This window comes from Trachypithecus francoisi, unplaced genomic scaffold, assembly GCF_009764315.1.
Source record: "Trachypithecus francoisi isolate TF-2019V2 unplaced genomic scaffold, Tfra_2.0 Contig01585, whole genome shotgun sequence".
Lineage (NCBI taxonomy): Eukaryota > Metazoa > Chordata > Mammalia > Primates > Cercopithecidae > Trachypithecus > Trachypithecus francoisi.
In genome coordinates, this window is record NW_022681444.1 from 277,542 (window position 1) to 294,683 (window position 17,142).

Below are 17,142 nucleotides of genomic sequence, written 5' to 3' on the forward strand. Positions count from 1 at the left end.
ATCTTGCTCCGCCCCCAATCTACCTCTTCTTACCCGCTACATTTCCTGAGTTTGTCCTCAAGTGACTTCTGGCCATTTCAGAACCAATTCATCTCACCCTCCCAGCACTGATATTTTCAGCCCTTCAGTTTATTCAAAATAATGTGTAGTGAACCACCTCCTCCAGGAAAAATAAATAATTGCATTGCAAGAAAAGAATTTCAGAGTCTGCCTCTACAGCCTCACTTGTAATATAATCTTTGTGCACTGTAAAGTAAGGCAGCCTTCATTTCAAAGGTATAGCAATTGGAGAGATTTTAGTAGTAAAAAAAGCTCAGATCACAAATAGTAAATTGATTACTCCTTCTAAGGGTACAAAGAAAATTTCTAGAACCTAAACTTGCTTTCAATGCGAGGGCTTCCACAGGGAAAATGCAGCCATTAGGGATGCAAAATAAAAACATAAAGACTTTTTCTTGATGCAGAAATGACTGCTTTAAAATACTAGAAATGGGCTGGGTGCAGTGGCTCATGCCTGTCTCCCGGGCCACCAGCCCTGCCCCAGTCACTTTGGGAGGCCAAGGCGGATGGATCACCTGAGGTTAGGAGTTCGAGACCAGCCTGGCCAACAGGGCGAAAACCCAACTCTACTAAAAATATAAAAATTAGCTGGGCATGGTGGTGCGCACCTGTAATCCCAGCTACTCACTGGGGAGGCTGAGGCAGGAGAATCGCTTGAACTCAGGAAGCAGAGGTTGCAGTGAGCCAAGATGGCTCCATTGCACTCTAGTCTGGGTGACAAGAGTGAAACTCCATCTCAAATAATAAAATAAAATAAAATCCTAGAAATGGATCAATAGCCCAAGAAACTGACAAAGCAAGCAGTTCAGCTCATTCTGAATCATTGATGCTTCCTCTAACTCACTCTATCCACAACTCTTCTGTCCTGCTTCCTCCACATCCTTTACCTTTACATGCCTGTCCTGTTTTCTCCTTTCTTGTCATACATGTTCCTACTTCCTTCCCTTTTTGTTCTCTGCTCTCTCACTTATCTACTATTATTTACTGGTGCCAGCCCCCATACTAGGCACCAAGACTATAAATAAAGTCCTTGCCTTCACATGCAATACAAGCGCACAGGTCATGATCAAAGCCAGGAGAGAGATACAATAGGCTGTGGAGCAGGGGTCTCCAAGCCGCAGGCCACAGACAGGTACCAGTGCATGGCCTCTTAGTAGCCAGACCGTGCAGCAGGAGGTAAGCGGCGGGCAAGTGAGCACTGCCACCTGAGCTCCTGTCAGCTCAGTGGCAGCACTCGATTCTTATAGGCGTGCAAACCCTATTGTGAACTGCACATGTGAGGGATCTAGGCTGCAAGCTCCTTACAAGAATCTAATGCCTGATGATCTGAGGTGGAACAGTTTCATCCCGAAACCATCCACCACCTCTGTCCATGGAAAAATTGTCTTCCCTAGTGCCAAAAAGTTGGGGACCACTGCTATAGAGGAAGCAATGACTTGGGTTGGAAGGGAGGGGATAGTTAAGGAAGACTCACAGAGTGTGGTAGGTTACATCATTTGCCCTGGTTCCTCACCCATCCCTGATGCCATCATATCTTTGGCCACATAACTTTGCCCTCCAACCACGACTGGGGGCTCAGCCATGCAACTCACTTTAGCCAGTAGGATATTAGGAAGCATGACTTTAGTAAAACTTGAAAAGTATCTGTGATATCGGCTAGGCGTGGATATTAGGAAGTATGACTTTAGTAAAACTTGAAAAGTATCTGTGATATTGGCTGGGCGTGGTGGCTCACGCCTATAATCCCAACACTTTAGGAGGCCAAGGCAGGCAGATCACCTGAGGTCAGGAGTTCAAGACCAGCCTGGCCAACATGGTGAAACCCTGTCTCTACTAAAAATATAAAAATTAGCCAGGCATGATAGCACACGCCTGTGATCCCAGCTACTCGGGAGGCTGAGGCAGGAGAACACTTGAGCCCAGGAGTTGGAGGCTGCAGTGAGCTGAGATTGCACTGCTGCACTCCAGCCTGGGCAACAGAGTGAGACTCCATCTCAAAAAAAAAAAAAAAAGTATCTGTGATATTGGGCTTGTTCGCTTGTGTTTCTCGAATTGCCATGAGAAGGACATGTCCACCCAGTCCCCTGGTCCCAAGATGAGGAAGAGAGGCACCTGGGGTGGGGCTGCTGTAGCAAAGGTGACCTAAGCAGAGCCCTCAGCTGACCTGCAGATGTAAGAGCAAGCCCAGCCAAGATCAGCCAAGCCCCAGCTGTCCCATTGACACATGAGTGATAATGAATGACTCATGTTTTAAACCACTGAATATTGGGATGGTTGTTACACAGTAATAGCAAACTGATGCAGCTCCCATAACTATTTCTGATTCTGCCTTTTTCACTGATGCAGTCTGGCTAGCCCTTTCAATATCCTGGGGGCTGACTGATCCATCAACATATACTTGCTTTCTCTGTTTGCTTTTGGGGATTTAAATGTGAGTATGTCTCTGCCCTCAAGACTAGACCAATCTACCAAGGAGTCTTTGAGGGTAAAAGTCAGGTTTTTCCACTGGCCTGGGAACTCCTGGAATAAGAGTCCCAGCTCCCCTTTTTTCAATCTCATTATCACATCCATGTCCTCACTATAGATACTGTTTCCTTTCCTGGTTGCCTTCTTTGGAGGCTGTCATTGAAACCCCCCCGACACACACACAGATTCAGTCTACACTGGAACATTTTCAGCTCATCTCTGGGGGGAAGGAAAATCGAAACTGGAAAGGCATTGGTTACTGGAAGGATGATGACATGAGTAAAACAAATCAAATCACCCTCTGTTTGGCAAAGAGCTTGACCTCACCCACACAGACACCACCACCCACCTCATTTTCTCTCCAAGGACCACAATTGGCAGGTGGAGAAACCATGTCCAAGACCATCCCCACACACATCACGAAATCACGTAAGCATAGACCTTGGAAACTACAATGACATGGTAGGAAGTTAACTCAGCATAGGCCAGATGTGGTGCCAGTGGCTTTATATTCCTTGTACCATTCAATACTCATAACAATCCATTGTGGCACACATTATTGTCTCCATTTTACAGATGAGAAAATTGTGACTCAATGAGGTAACTTGCCCAAGGCTCCAAGCTAAAAAGCAGTGGAACTAATATTTGAGCACAGATCTGTCTCTGGGCAGAAATGAGGGATAGCAAAAGCCCTCCCCTCACCCAATTCTGATTCCAGATCCACTCATCATGCATCAGAATCATGTGACATGCTCATGGGAAAAGCTTTTTTCTTTTTTTTTTTGAGTCAGAATTTCACTCTTGTTGCCCAGGCTAGAGTGCAATGGTGTGATCTTGGCTCACTGCAACCTCCACCTCCCGGGTTCAAGTGATTCTCCTGCCTCAGCCTCCCAAGTAGCTGGGATTACAGGTGCCCGCCACCACACCAAGTTAAATTTTTTGTATTTTTAGTAGAGACAGAGTTGCACCATGTTGGTCAGGCTGATCTCAAACTCCTGACCTCAGGTGATCCACCGGCCTCGGTCTCTCAAAATGCTGGGATTACAGGCATGAGCCACCGCACCTGGCCAAAATTGTTTTTAAAAAAGGAAATGGGATAAGGAAAGACTGGATGGGCTGGAGGTGCTTCCAGGCAGGTAGAGAACTCTTTGGTGTACCTAGATGACGACAAGGAACTGAGGCCTTCAGAGTAGAGGGAGAGCTACATCAAAGACAAAGTCACAGACTGTAAAAGCTGCATTTCCTGATCACCAACTGTAGTAGTCTGCTCAGCTGCCCTAAAAAAATACCACAAACTGAGTAATGATAGAAATATATCTTGTCACAGCTCATGAGGCTGGAGGTCCACCAACACCATGGTGCCATAAGGGTTGATTTCTGGTGAGGGCTCTCTTCCGAGCTTGTAGACACCTGCCTTCTAGCTGCATCCTAGCATGTATCTGCTCTGTGCACATGCAGAGAGCAAGGGAGCTCTGGTGTGTCTTCTTATAAAGACAGTGGTCTTATTGGATTAGGTCCCCATGCTTATGATTCATTTAACCTTAGTTACCTCCTTCAGTGGCCCTATCTCCAAATATAGTCACTTGGGGGATTTGGGAATTTGTGCTAGATGGGGGACAGTTCAGTCCATAACACGAACTATGGGGCAGGCACCTTTCATCTCTCTCCAAGAGCCTTTTTGGATAAACATTATTATTGCCTGTTCATGGGTAAGGCTGCCCAGACAGTGGTAAGATTCTGAGTTCTGAGCTCTGAGTTCCTAGGTTTAAGTTCTGACTTTACTATGCGCTAACCAGATGATCTTGGGCAAATCATTTAACTAAAAAATGAAGATAATAATACAGCTCTGGAGTGGTAAGAATTATCTAAGAAATAAATATAAACTGCTTAGCAGCTGGGCATGGTGGCTCTCACCTGTAATCCCAGTACTTTGGCAGGCCAAGATGGGAGGATTGCTTTCGTCCAGGAATTTGAGGCTGCAGTGATCTATGGCTGCACCACTGCATTCCAGTCTTGGCAACAGAGCAAGACCCTGTTTCAAAAAACAAACAAAAAAATGGAAAAACAAAGTTCTTGCTTACTCTCACTATGACAGGTCTAGGGAACAGATTTCTTTCTGCTAACAAAGGGGAAATAATTTTACAATACGAAGATTTGTCATTCGCCACCTTAACCAGGTGATTAAACTTAGCATCACCAAGCTGACATCAGATACTCCCTGACTTACTACACAACATCACCTCTGGTCGTATTATTGCCAAAAATAAGGAAACAATCTGAGAAGTCAGAAATTGGAGCATTTTATGACAGTTGTCCCTTTAAAAAGCCACAGCAGAAGGGTGGCCAGGCTGCCAAGTGGGCTGGACACGATGGACCCAGCTGCTGGCCCAGGCTTAGGCCCATCCCCAGCCACCTAAATGAATAAATAAAACTCACTGATTAAGACTGGGTGTGGTGGCTCATGCCTGTAATCCCAGCACTGTGGGAGGCCTACGCGGGGAGATCACTTGAGGTCAGGAGTTTGAAGCCAGCCTGGCCAACATAGTGAAACCCCATCTCTACCAAAAAAAAATATATACGAAAATTAGCCGCGTGTAGTGGCACACCTGTAATCCCAGCTACTCAGAAGGCTGAAGCAGGGGAATCGCTTGAACCTGGGAGGCAGAGGTTACAATGAGCCGAGATCGTGCCACTGCACCTCCCAGCCTGGGTGACAGAGCAAGACTCTATCTCCAAAAAGAAAAAAAAAAAAAAAAAAGGCCGGGTGCGGTAGCTCAAGCCTGTAATCCCAGCACTTTGGGAGGCCAAGGTGGGCGGATCACGAGGTCACGAGATCGAGACCATCCTGGCTAACACTGTGAAACCCCGTTTCTACTAAAAATACAAAAAATTAGCCAGGCGTGGTGGTGGGCGCCTGTGGTCCCAGCTACATAAAGGGCTGAGGCAGGAGAATGACGTGAACCTGGGAGGCTGAGGTTGCAGTGAGCTTAGATCACACCACTGCACTCCAGCCTGGGCGACAGAGTGAGACTTCATCTCCAAAAAAAAAGGTCTAGGATTTCTCCATTACCATTACATGTCTGTTTACTTTTCTTTCTTTCTTTCTTTCTTTATTTTTTTGAGACAGGGTCTCTGTCGCCCAGGTTGGAGTGCAATCATGGTTCACTGCAGCCTTGACCTCCCAAACTCAAGAGATTCTCTTGACTCAGCCTCCCAAGTAGCTGGGACTACAGGTACACCACCATGCCCAGCTAATTTTTTCTATTTTTTGTAGAGATGAGGTCTCGCTATGTCTGCCTTAACCTCCCAAACTGCTAGCATTATAGGCATGAACCACCACACCCAGCCCTACTGTATTTTAGAACTTCTGTTCTTAAAAAGCAAAGTCAAGTTCCCTATAAGTGCATAATATATTCTCATTTTCAACGAGAACAGAAGATGGTTTGTAAAAGCTATTTTTAAGTGTCCCTATTTGCCCAGTAATTCCTCTTCTAGAAATCTATGAGAATAATTCAAAATACAGCCCAAAACACAAAGGCATTAAGTGTTTAGCAAACACTGAGAATCTAAATATCCAATATAAAGAGATTGGTTAGGCCGTGCAGGGTGTTCACACCTGTAATCCCGGTACTTTGGGAGGCTGAGGCGGGCAGATCACCTGATGTCAGGAATTAAGAGACCAGCCTGGTCAACATGGTGAAACCCCATCTCCAGTGAAAATACCAAAATTAGCCAGTCCCCGGCATGTGCCTGTAGTCCCAGCTACTCAGGGGGCTGAGGCAGGAGAACTGCTTGAACCCAGGAGGTGGAGGTTGCAGTGAGCCGAGATCACCCTATTGTACTCCAGCCTGGGTGATAGAGCGAGTCTCCATCTCAAAGAAAACAAACAAAATAAATAAATAAAAATAGAGAGACTGGTTAAATAAATTATTGTATATCCAAATGATGAAATATTATGAAGCCACTGAAAATTATTTATTTAGAATTTTGGAAACATCAAAGTATTTATGAAACAATACTAAATAAGGAAGAGCACAGAACTAAATTCAATAAGTACTGAATGTTTTTAAAAATATTGAAAAAAAAGACTGAAAGGAAATAAGCTAGACTAATAATTCCCTGTTTCTAATAATTTTCTATACATTCCACATTCCACCCTTTCTACTACAATGAGCTTTCTTAGTCAAAAAAAAAAAAAAAAAAATGCACTCTGTTGATTAAATACAGCAAATACTTTCAAGACCCTTTTAGTCAATTCCTGAAAATCCAGGAAAATCAAAATTGTGAATTTTAAGGCTAATATTTAATTCCAGATTACATTTCCCCTGACCCTAGAATATGTATTTTTAAAGTAAAAAAGCAAAAGGAAAAAAACTCAAATGATAGTTATTATAAATACACAGAAAAAAAGGCTATAAAAATGACTACAAATATGACAACAGGGATTAATTTTGGTTGGTGGAATTATATGGCTTTTAAATCTTAACAGTGTTTATTATATTTTCTACAATGAACATCCATCACTTTTGTAATTTAAAAAAAGTGTTTGCTATCTTTTTAAGAGACAACCATCAAGCAAATTATATCACATCTATATGATGGAATATTAACAGACATTTTAAAAAGTTGCGGAATATTTAATAATATGAAAAAAGTCTGATATATTATTAGCTGACCATACTATAAAACAGTATGTTCAGAATGATCCCATAGTTTTGTTTAAAAACAAACAAAATATCTACGTATACACAGAAAACACCTTGGCAGGAAATAGACCAAAATATTAATAGTGTTTTATTCTAGGTAGTAGGTAGTAGGATATTTTAATTTTCTTATTTTTGCTTCTGTTTTGGTCAGTTCTCCTCTACTGAATATGAATTATTTTTCCAATATGCAAAAAAAAAACAAAAAGTTTTAAAAAAAAATCTAGGTTAAACAAAAAGTTACCTTGTTAAACAAAAGAGAGACAAAGACAAGCGGGGCATCTTACTGAAAGATCCTCCTTTACAAAGATTTCCAGCCCCACTCCAGCTCTAATGTTTAAATCCATAAATTACTCGTCTTCCAACATCACCAAGTCAGTAAGCATCGACCCTTCCTGCTGTTCCAGACTTAGTAATGCTGGAGGAAGACATCAAATCCAGCAGCAGAGGCCACCCCTCAGGACCGGGTGCGGTGACTCACACCTTTAAACAAGACCCCAGTGGGGGGAAAAAAAAAATCTAACCACCGTCGAGAGCTATGGAACTGATTACAAGTAAATATAATTTACCATCATTTGATTAAGAAAATGCACTATTTACACTGCAAATAACACACACTACCTACAGAATTATACTCTTGGACTTGGCAGAAACCTCTGAGACCATCTGAAGACAATTTCCAAGACATTGTCTTTAGGATGCTTTGTAAATATTGACAGGAAACAATAACAGAGATGTCTTGCCAGAGAATCTTAAGTAAACAGTTCAAAAGCCTGGCTTCCTGTTTATACAATTGTAAGTCACCTTATTGCTGGCTACAAGGTTATTCAGCATTCTGATTTAATCTAAGAATTTCTTGATGTTACACATAATAAAAGGGACTACAAAGAACAGCTGAAAAGCCAGAAGACAAAGAAGGAACAAAAATAAACAATGATATATGTATTCCAACCCAAACAATGAGAAATCTATGCAACTAGACTATCAGTTCAATCTATTTCTAGGTCGCTATCCTCACTGTGACAGGTGGCAGAGTTACGCACAGATGTGAGCACCAACACTTCCTTTTCTGGGAGTAATCCAAATTCCTGGAGAAAAGCTTCAAGGTCCACAGCAAAGAAATCATCCCCCAGCTGGTCAGTAACACGAACAAAATTGCCGATCAATTCACCCCCCTTATAGATCAGCAGGGCAGGAAGGGCATTCCTGGTGAACCGACTGCTGGCACCAATAACTGAGCTCTTCACCCTGCAGAACTTGACAGCTGGGTACTCTGCGGCAAGGCAGATCATGCAACCATTCATGGCTTCGGTCCCTGGAATGCCATCCTCATAAATATGAACCATGATGACAATGCTTTTCTGTTCTTTATCAATCATGTCTAAAAACCCTTCTCCACTGGAGATCTCAAAAACCTGCTTGAATTGGGGCCCCTTGTGAAGCTGCTGCCGCATCTCTTCCATTCGCTGCTTCCGGTACTGCTGCAGAAACTCCTCATCATCTTGGTCCTCATTCATCATGGCAAACTCCTTCAGAGTCATCTGTAGCAGGACCAGCAAGTGAGCATAAATATGAAAACTGAACACTTGTGATAACAGTTAATATGGGCCAGGCGTGGTGGCTCACGCATGTAATCCGAGCACTTTGGGAGGCCGAGACGGGTGGATCACTTGAAGTCAGGAGTTCAAGACCAGCCTGGCCAACATGGCAAAACCCCATCTCTCCTAAAAAAAAATAATAATAAAATAAAAAATAAAAAAAGTTAGCTGGGCATGGTGGTGTGCACCTGTGTTCCCAGCTACTTGGGAGGCTGAGGCACAAGAATCACTTGAACCTGGGAGGCGGAGGCTGCAGTGAGCCAAGATCACACCACTGCACTCCAACCTGGGCGACAGGGGGATACCCTGTCTCCAAAAAAGCATAAAACAATAAAACAGTTAACATGTACTACATGCTGATAATATACGGGGCACCATGCTAAGTACACTACATGCATTATATCTCACTGAATTCCATAACTCCATCGGGAAGGGGCTTTTAATAGCCCCACTTTACAAACAAGGTTCCAAAACTTGACATTATTTGAACAAGTTAAACCAGTAAGCATAAGACCAGGACTCAAACTAGATTTTTTAAAGCCATGTTTTTAACTACAATATCACATTGCCTCTCAATCCAAATAGGTGCATCATATAATCTCACTTCATGAGCTTTTTACTTTTTGTCAGTCTTGACAATATTTTATCTACGGTGTTTTTTTTTTTTTTTTAAAGATAACAAGACATTACAGAATTTTAGAAAGAACTCTCAAAACCCCTGCCCCACACCATCCCCAAACACACACACACAGTCATATGGACTCTAAAAATTCTTTTTATTACCAGTCATACTAAAATAGTTTTGCTTTTATAGCAGCAGCTGTGGGTGTACCAATTAAGCTATACCCTGCTTTCGAGACTTAGCACGATTATAAGTATTTCCTCATGTTTCCAAATATTTTTATGAAATCATATATAATGTGTCACTTTGCTTAACCACTTCCCTAATTCTGCCAGATAGTTTCCAGTTCTGTTCTACTGCAGATAAATCAGTAGGACAGGAACAGCCTCTCTCAAGACTGATTCATGTGATGATATGATGTTGCCTCATTCTGGCCTCTCACCTCGGTATCAGGAAGCAGCTGTGAGCAGAACGCACAATGCCCGAGAGACAGCTCAAGCTACGAAAGCATCTTCCCTCTGCCCCGGTGCAGCAAGACATCCCCGCTCCTCTCATAAATCCTAACTCTGCCTAATGTTGCATAGATTAAGAGACCACACTAGATCAGAACACATGTTGTTACTGTATCATAACCAGCAACATTCTGAGTTCACTATTTTACTTATTGCCAATGTTCCTCCCATCTCATAGCCCTCCACTTCAACTCAGTCTACCACAGTGGCTTCTTCTGACCTACTGAAGTCTTTGGCTAAGTGTCATGTCCTAAAATCAGCCTCCTGGTCAAGGTGAATGATTCCCAGCTTAATCCTCTTATCTGCTCCCTGATCCTGTGTGGTATTTTAGCTTTGGGCCATAACTAAATGATCTCAGGCACTCACAGACATTCATCCGCAGTCAGAGGGCACCCAGGGAAACAGTGAATCCCTTTTAATACTGATAGGATAAGAGGCCATCAGGGGTCGGACACCATGGCTCACGCCCGTAATCCTAGCATTTTGGGAGGCTACCATGGAAGGGTCACTTGAGCTCAGGAGTTCTTAGACCAGCCTGGGCAACAGAGACCCTGTCTCTATTTAAAAAAAAAAAAAAAAAAAAAAAAAATCAGGGACCTACTTCCAAATATCTTCCAGGGTGTCTGTCTGTTTGCTTATTATAATGCCTCCTTAGAATAAATTCTCATGAATAGGCTTCAGATGAAACAACATTATGGAAAAAACAGGAATATCTGGGTTAGAACCCTAGCTCCTACTAGAATTTACCAGTTGCATTGCCCTGAACAAGCCTCTAATGCCCTCTAAGCATTGCTTCTATCATCTGTAAGAAGGGGATAATACCACCACCCTCAGAGGGTTATTTCTGGCCCAAGATAAAACCTCAATAAAAGAAGGGAAACTAAAATTTACTGAGCACTTTCAATGGGCCAAACACTGTGATGGGCATATTAACCACATAGCCCTGTACAGGGAGGATACTGACATCATTTAACCATTGAAACACCAGATTCAGAAGGGAAGAGACTTTCTCACAGTCACTAGTAGCAGAACTGAGATTCAAAGCTGGGTGTGTTTGAGTTTTGACAGGGCTCTATGATTTCTCCTGCACTGCACAACTTCTTGGAGGTCACATCAAGCATCCTCCATCTCTTGAATCACTCACCCACCTCTAGCAGCCACAGCAGCCTCTAAGAAAAGCCTGGGTACTGCTAATTACCTTCCCACTGATCTTCTCCTGGAGGTCTTTCTGTTTCTGTTGCTCCTCCTCTTCATCCAGATGGGACCTGCAAGTCATTGACAGCTTCTTGATCAGCCTTTCCATCTCCCGACACTGCTCCTCCTTCTGCTCTGTCTCCAATTGCTTGAAGCGGCGCCAGTCATTGATCACACCTTTTGGGCCTGAGTAGGGTGAACACGGATGTGACCAAGGAGAATGGGCAAGGAATTATGGACCACCTCACATCTGTAAGTAGGAGTTCACATCTGCCTGAAGCTTGCTTCATCTATTGCACAATTATCATAGGGACTCTGTGCACTCTGCCACAGGGCAGAGTGGCCTATACACAATGATGTGCCCTGCAACAGTCTGCAACAAGGGCCAAGCTAATGCCCAACATTAGGAGATGAGTTTAAAAAATTATAATCTACCTACTGAAAGGAAAACAAAGCAACTCTTAGAATAAAGCAGCTCTATGTTTCCTGCCATTAAAGATATTCCAAATATATCAGGTTATTACAAAAGCAAAATGTAGAATATCATAGTATAATCCTCTAGTTTATATAAAAAAAGAACTGTATGTATGTACATAATTTATGTACATAGACATGCATACATGTTTGTGTATACACTTGTATGTTTATAGAAAAAGAGTTTGCAGGATATGTAAACTGTGAACAGTGGTTGTCTCCAGGTAGTAGGATCTAAGGGACTGGTGACAGAGATCTTTTACATTTTTTTTCTGTACTTCTATATTATCTGAATTTTTTTTTTTTTTCTTTTTGAGATGGAGTCTCACTCTGTGGCCCTGGCTGGAGTGCAATGGCATGATCTCGGCTCACTGCAACCTACGCCTCCTGGGTTCAAGCGAGCCCCCTGCCTCAGTTTCCCGAGTAGCTGGGACTATAGGCATGTGCCACCATGCCCAGTGTTTTTAGTACAGACGGGGTTTCACTATGTTGGCCAGGATGGTCTCCAACTCCTGACCTCAGGTGATTCACCTGTCTCAGCCTCCCAAAGTGCTGGGATGACGGGTGTGAGCCACCGCACCTGGCCTATGAATTTTTTATAACAAGATTGTGGCAGGTTGTGTTACTGTTCTGTTATTCAAGCTACCCTTAACCCCCACCACGCCCTGTGCTGCTGAAGGACTTATATGTCCTTGCCCCTTGTTATGTGACTTATGGTATCTCCTGTGGGATGAGTACATATATCCCCCGCCCATTGATGCTGGGCTTGACTATGTGACTTGCTGGCCAACAGGATTGTGAGCAAACATGAAGTATGCCATGTCTGAGCAAAACAAAAAGTATGACGTGTATGAGTCATTCCATGTTTCCAACAGCTCCTCTCTTGCTCTCTATGCTTCACCATGAAAACGGTGTGTCCCAAATATAGGAACACAGCCAAATTGAGGCTGTTACTCCTTCAGCCTAGCTCCTGGATGAAAGAACATATGAAGCATAAGCAGAGCTGCCATTGACCTATAGGCTGCATGTAACATGAATGAGATATAAACCTTTGTTGTCATAAGCCACTAAAGCTTTGGAGTCTTTTGTTACCACAGAAAAAAAATAAATCTATATGAAGACAACTTTCAAATGCTCCCAAAAAATACTTGAAAGACTTGAATAAATGGAAACACAATACCATGCTCCTGAACAGACATACTCAACATCACAAAAGTGCCAATTATCCCTAAACTAATCTATATATTTAATGCATTCCCAATGAAAATACATGAACACATATATGTGTCCGGCTCCTAAATTTCCTTTGGAAAAAATAAAGCAAAAGTTAATTGAAGAGGGTCTAGCCTTACCAAATACTAAAATATAACATTACAATAATTAAAAACAGTATGACACAGCCCAGTAAAAGACCAATCAATGGAAGAGACTAAATAGTACAGCTAAAGACCCAACATAAACAGATAAATTCAGTACGTAATAAAAGTGACATCTCAAGATAATAAAGATGGCTTATTCACTAAGCGGTACTGAAACAACTGAGTAGCAATCTAAAAAAAATTAAACTGGAGTCCTACTGCACCCTGCATCAAAGTGAATTCCACATGAATCAATATTTAAGTGTAAAAAATGAAATTACAAAAATACTAATGAAAAGTATAGAAGAACCTTTTTTTTTTTCCTTTGGAGACAGAGTCTTACTCTGTTGCCCAGGCTGGAGTACAATGGCATGATCTTGGCTCACTGCAACCTCTGCCTCCAGGGTTCAAGCAATTCTCCCACCTCAGCCTCCTGAGTAGCTGGGCCTACAGGCGCATGCCGCCACACCCAGCTAATTTTTTGTATTTTAGTAGAGACAGGGTTTCACTGTGTTGCCCAGGCTGGTCTTGAACCCGTGAGCTCAGGCAATCCACCCACCTCGATCTCCCAAAGTGTTAGGATTACAGGCGTGAACCACTGTGTCCAGCCAGGAGAACCTTTTTATACAGCAAAGTGAGGCCCTTTATAAAGTAGGGTGAAGAAAAGCCTTTTAAGTAAAAAGCAAAATTAAAAAACTATAAAATACTTTTAAGTACATAAAAATAAAATTTTTCATTCAGGAAAAGAACATAAAGTCAAAAGACAACAAGAAACTGAAATATTTACAACTCATATCACAGATTAATTTCCTTTATAGCTCCCCAAGAAAAAAAGACTAATCATGTAATTTTTTTTTTTTTTTTTTTTTGAGACGGAGTCTGGCTCTGTCGCCCAGGCTGGAGTGCAGTGGCCAGATCTCAGGTCACTGCAAGCTCCGCCTCCCGGGTTTATGCCATTCTCCTGCCTCAGCCTCCGGAGTAGCTGGGACTACAGGCGCCCACCACCTCGCCCGGCTAGTTTTTTGTATTTTTTAGTAGAGACGGGGTTTCACCGTGTTAGCCAGGATGGTCTCGATCTCCTGACCGCGTGATCCGCCCGTCTTGGCCTCCCAAAGTGCTGGGATTACAGGCTTGAGCCACCGCACCCGGCCTAATCATGTAATTTTTTAAATGAGCAAAGGATATAAAAATCTCTCTTAAAATTATGAAAAGAAATTTAAGTTCCCTCTTAAAAAGACATATGGGCCCGGTGCATTGGTTCATGCCTATGGGAGGCTGAGACGGGATGATTGCTTGAGGTCAGCAGTGTGAGGCCAGCCTGGGCAACAAAGTGAGACCCCATCTCTACAAAAAATAAATAAATTAGCTGGGCACGGTGGCAAGCGCCTGTGGTCCCAGCTACATGTGGACCCAGCTTTTTAAGAAAGGAACCTCATGGAAGCTGAGGCAGAAGGATCATTTGAGCCCAGGAGGTTGAGGCTGCAGTGAGCCATTATGGCACCAAGGCACTCCAGCCTGAACAACAAGGTGAGAACTTGCCTTTAAAAAAAAAAAAAAAAAAGGTGGCGGGGGCAGAAATAAACCTACAATGAATTACTACAATAACAAAGATCAATGAGTTTCATAACACAGTAGCAGGACAAACATATGGAGAAACACAGATTGCTGATTAAACTATAAATTACTGCCACCTCAACTGATAGCAATTTGACAATATTAAAAGGTACAAGTGTAAATATGCCATTTTTAGGAATTTGTACTACCCATATACTCATACTTGTGATTTATGAGATATCAAACTATTAAAATGAGATGCAGGATTCAAATCCAGGCCAGTCTGTGTTCATTACCACGCTGCTATGCAGATACATTTGTATTGTGCACTAAAAGCCTAGAAGCACACATAATGAAAAGACTAGGTTATCTCTGAAAGTGGGACCAGAGTTAAAAATGATCAGGAGACTTCTAATTAATATGTGTTTAATGTACATTTTTTTAAGCCTGTTCCCAGAGCCCAGCGTTTCTCAGTACCTGTGTTAACTGAGATGCCTTCGCCTGCCAGCTCAGCCTCTGCAGGAACAGAACTGCTGGCCGGGGCACCTCTGCCTAGATCCTTGTCCTCGTGGTCACTGTCCTCATCCTCACTGCTGCTGTAGTAGTACTGCAGTTTCTCCCCCAGCAACTTATCATCAAGGGTGGTCATGGTGCCTGGAAAAAGAAAGCATATCAGGTTCTTTGCTGATTTGAGCCAGATAGACATGAATCTGAAGCATAGGGGGCTCGCCTGTGCTGAGATACTACAATTTACAGCACACTAAAAGTGATTATTTTCATAACTAGAATCTTAACAAATCCCTACCGTTACCCTGTGTGTTAGGGTTTATCAACCTCTTTAACAGAAGGTGAAACTGAAGCTCAGATAAAGGAAGTATCTTCACCAAGCTTAACAGCGAATGGTGGAGCTGGGACCAGACCCCAGAGATTCCTGACTCCAAGAGCCTGAGGTATAAATTACTCTCGTCTGAGTAAGTGTACAAGCCACCTGCACTGGCTCGGAGGAATCTACTGAGTAGTGGTTTTATCTGTGCTTTTAGTTTTCCCACCAGCTAAGACTGCTGCCTAATTGAAAAATTGGGTAACTATCCCCAGGAAAAACTTCAAAAAGAGGCACCAAGAGTACAATGCTGAGTCACTATTTGTCTAGGCAATCACTCTCTGTCACCGGCCTTCAACCTCTCAGACAACACCCTGAGGGCTTGGATGGATGGTTCTGAAACCCTACCTATTCTGACAGGTTAAAAGAAGAGCCCATACAAAGATTTTAATAACTCCCAAGGGTTTAAAGGACCATGATGGCCTGGATCGCGCCGGTAATCCCAGCACTTAGGGAGGCCAAGGCGGGAGGATCACTTGAGACCAGGAATTCGTGACCAGCCTGGCTAACATGGTGAAGTTGTCTCTACTGCTTAAAAAAAAAAAAAAAAAAAAGATGTGGTGGCGGGGGTCTGTTTTCCCAGCTACTCATGAGGCTGAGGCACGACAATCGCTTGAACCCAGGAGACGGAGGTTGCAGTGAGCCGAGATCACGCCACTGCACTCCAGCCTGGGAGACGGAGCGAGACTCTGTCTCAAAAATAAAAATTAAAAAAATAAAGGACCAGGCTTCTGCATCAGAAGCAGCCAAGGGCATTCTGATGAAAAGATGCAGCTTAGCCCCCAGAGGCCTGCTTGAGAATTCAGCAAGAACGCGGCTGGCGGGGAGGAACCCTTCTAGTACTCCTTCCCCTAAGTAGTCCTACATTATGCTGCCTTAAAGACTTATCACCGGGCCTATCATACCCCATTTACAAAGTGACTCTCTCCCACGGGGCAAGTAGTTCTTGACAGTAGGAACCTCTAGTCACTGTCTCCATCCCCAACGCCCAGCACAATGCCGCTGCACAATTTGCTAAACCAGCAGCCTAGGTCAACGGGAGAATCGGAGGACTCCAGCAGTCAGATGCAAAGGAGACAGGGATCATGGAGAGATAGGTGGAGGTGCCAGGAAGGGACAACACCAAACTTAAGGGACAAGGAGGTACCAGGAATGGGCCAAGCGAGGGGCACACCGGCGGCGGAGAGGAGGGAAGAAGTTGTGCTCCTGAGGGAGGGACCGCTGCGGGTAAAAGACTAGGGCGGGCCCCGTGAAGACAAGAGCAGAGGAGGCGGGGCCCCCGGAAGGGAAGCGGAGGGGTGTGTGGAGCTTTTGGGGGAAACCTGGAAGAGCCCGAGGGAGGTGGAGCCAGAGGACCAAAGGGGACGAGGAAGACGCGGAGACCGTGGGGGTCGACCAGCGCGAAGAACAGGGAATTTTACCCAAGCTCGCCAACCCCACTCCCTCCCGTAGTCCACGGCCGCTGCTGCTTTCCAGTGGACCCCAATGCAGTTACCCGGTCTAGCTCGCTCCGGATCCCTTTGGGCCAGCAGCTCCGGGCGTCAGAAGAAATGGAGCACTCACTTAAGAGGAAGAGCAGTGGGTCAGCGCCCTGAGCGCTAAAGAGACAAGCCGCCGGAGCCCGACTGCGCGGACCAATGAGGCGACCTTCCTGCGTCGTGGCGGACGCGCATTGTCCAATCAGAAGCCGCTACTCCAAGCTGAGGGTCGGCGGAGAAGCT

The 17,142-nt window shown here is 43.8% G+C and overlaps 1 protein-coding gene across 1 annotated transcript; it reads right to left on the reverse strand.

The window, feature by feature from the left end:
• Positions 1 to 6,479: 6,479 nt before the first annotated feature.
• PDCL (phosducin like) lies at positions 6,480 to 17,098 on the reverse strand. The gene is made up of 4 exons (XM_033190346.1): positions 16,917 to 17,098; positions 15,019 to 15,195; positions 11,160 to 11,341; positions 6,480 to 8,770 (listed from the first exon to the last, which is right to left on the reverse strand). Exons 2-4 carry the CDS (start codon positions 15,188 to 15,190, stop codon positions 8,219 to 8,221), a joined length of 906 nt encoding a protein of 301 aa, XP_033046237.1. The 5' UTR covers positions 15,191 to 15,195; positions 16,917 to 17,098; the 3' UTR covers positions 6,480 to 8,218.
• Positions 17,099 to 17,142: the final 44 nt, after the last annotated feature.